The 2,470-nt window shown below is 59.6% G+C and overlaps 1 protein-coding gene across 1 annotated transcript; it reads right to left on the reverse strand.

Annotated features, from left to right (window-relative positions):
* Window positions 1-85: 85 nt before the first annotated feature.
* Window positions 86-2,464, reverse strand: LOC116273129 (breakpoint cluster region protein-like; the record flags this gene model as incomplete). Its single annotated transcript, XM_031662081.1, has 3 exons — window positions 86-676; window positions 1,135-1,240; window positions 2,164-2,464. Coding segments are annotated over 3 exons (612 nt in total), but the record flags the coding sequence as incomplete, so codon positions are not given.
* Window positions 2,465-2,470: the final 6 nt, after the last annotated feature.

The raw sequence follows: 2,470 nt of genomic DNA on the forward strand, positions 1-2,470 counted from the left end.
TTTAGAGATGCACAGGGCCTTGCTCTATCCCCCAGGCTGGAGTGCAGTGGCTCCATCATGGATCTCTGCAGCCTCTTAACTCCTGGGCTCAAGCGATCCTCCTGTGTCAGCCTCCCAGGTAGCTAGGACTACAGGTGTGTGCCACAATGCCTGGCTAATTTTTCTTTTAATTTTTTCTAGAGATGGGGATTGCTATATTGCCCAGACTGTTCTCAAACACTTGGGATCAGTTATCCTGCCTCAGGCTCCCAAAGTGCTGGGATTACAGGCATGAGCCACCACACCCGAACACTTGAGGTGGTTTTAAGCCCCCAGCAAGGTGGACCAGGAGGTGGCCTGGGCCCCCCGCCATCACTCCCATCCATGCAGACCTAGGCAAGTCCCTCTCTCTGAATCTCGGCCACACCACATACAATGCAAGTAGGAAGATGGGCAGGACTAGGGGGGTGGGACAGGCAGAGGCCACCTCTGTCAGGCTGGGGTGGCATGGGCTGGAACCTGTTCTTCCCATACCTGGGACATGACCTCCAAGGACCAGCTGTCGGTCATGGTGATGGGCTGGCTGGGGTTGGTAGGGAGCTTGCTCTCCTTCTCGGAGGGCCGGAGCAATGTGGGGCCAAAGACCGTGGCGAGGTTGTGCAGGGACATCTTATTGACTGCCTCCTTCTCTGCCACCCTGTAGAGGACCAAAGCAGAGGGTGCTGTTTCACCACCACCACTAGCAGAGAGGCGGAGGGGCTGTGCCACGTTGGAGTCCTCAGGAAGGGAGTGACCTCGACCCTGGCTGTGCTGCAAGCTGACTCCAGCCCTGGTATTGCTGGGTCTCGGCAGCCCAGGACAAAGGGCCAGCTCCGGGCTGGTGGGGAGGTCTCCTCCTTGATGTCACTGGGAGGGAAAAGGGGGGTCCAAGTACACTGCTGGCCATGGCCAAAGCTCTGAGCTCTTTAAGGCCACAGTCCAAAGCGAGGAGGGTGGCAAAGATGAGAGGCTGGGGCAGGGGTGGCAGTGGCACTAGTCCCCAAAGGCAGTGAGTGACTGCAGTCAGGGGAAAAGGTCCTCGGTGCTGGAGGTCCGGTGGGAGCAGAGGGGCACCCCATGGCCTGGGGACCTGCAGCCACAGGAGAGCTGGGCTACCTTTTCAGGTGGTCCAGAAGGAAAAGGAAGGTGAGCAGGTTGGCCTCCGGCAGGGACAGCAGCAGGTTGAGCATGCAGCTCTCCTTTGCAACCGGGTCTGAAAGAGCTGGAGAAGGCGGTGGGTTACTCCGCAGGGTCACAATGAGACAGAGACCTCTCCTGAGGTGGTTACGTGGAGTGCCTGGGTCTTGTGTCCCTGCACAGCCCAGGCTCTTCATCCTCCTCAGTCCCACAGCTCTGGCCCCCAGTGAGGAACCTGCGAGGGGCGCTGGTGTGCGGTATGAACCACCTGAACACCTTTTCTCTACCTCACAGGGGTCAGCAGCACCCGGCAAATGGCAGCAGGAGGAGCCGTGAGAACAGCCGCTCATGGACAGAGCTGCCCTTGGGCATCTCCCGCCACCACCCCCTCCCCAGGGGAGCCCAACACAGGGGAGGCTCGGCGTGGAATGAAACAGGAGTGAGGGACACAAGGAGGTGGGAAGTGGGAGGGCCCCAGCCTCACCAAGTATGCAGAGACCCCCTCATTGTCCTGGACACCACAGGGCCACCTGCAGCCTGGGTGTGCATGGGCCCCACGGGCAGAGCTGCCCTAAGGGTGACGTGGAGGTTACAGGTGCTGCACATGCCAGCGCCCACTCTAGCCATCAGCCTGCAGGTTGACTAAGGGTCAGGCCAGGTTTGAACCCATGCTTGACTGGGCCAGGACCCGTGGCCAGAGCACCTGGGCGCTCCTTCAGTCCTGTTCTGCAGGAAGGAGGACAGCAGACTTTAGGACCCCACAGCATGACAGTGCTGACCATTTCACCCTCTTGGTCCCCTTGAGGAATAGGGACGGGGAGCCCTCTGGGGATGGGCGAGGTCTTCCAGGACAGGCTTGATTTTGGTCCTGTTTTCTGAGGTTGGGTTAAAACACCATGGCAGAGGGGGCACAGCTCGGGTTCCCACACATCACTTTTCACAGCCTCCAAGGGCAGCAGTGCACGTGGAGGAGACATCTCCCATGAGGCCAAGGCCTCCAGTGCTCACCGATGCCTTCGGCGAAGTTGGGGTAGAACTCGTCGGTGAAGAGGGGCTCGGGCAGCTCACGGAAGTACAGCTTCAGCGTGCCTGCGATGGCGTTCACGTCCATCTCGCTCATCATCACCGACACGTCCTTGTTATCTGGAAAGAGCACGGAAATGCAGCGGCCTCCTTCAGGATCCCAAGTGAGTCTCCCACCATCCCTGCCTTGGCTAAAGCACCGTCCCTGCCATGCTGACCACTGTGCGGGTCCCTCCCCGGCTTTAAGCAGCTCATCTGACTCCTCCCAAGAGCTGTGCGTAGTTCTGTGTCT

The sequence above is a fragment of the Papio anubis genome, unplaced genomic scaffold, assembly GCF_008728515.1.
Source record: "Papio anubis isolate 15944 unplaced genomic scaffold, Panubis1.0 scaffold3786, whole genome shotgun sequence".
NCBI classification, from domain to species: Eukaryota; Metazoa; Chordata; class Mammalia; order Primates; family Cercopithecidae; genus Papio; species Papio anubis.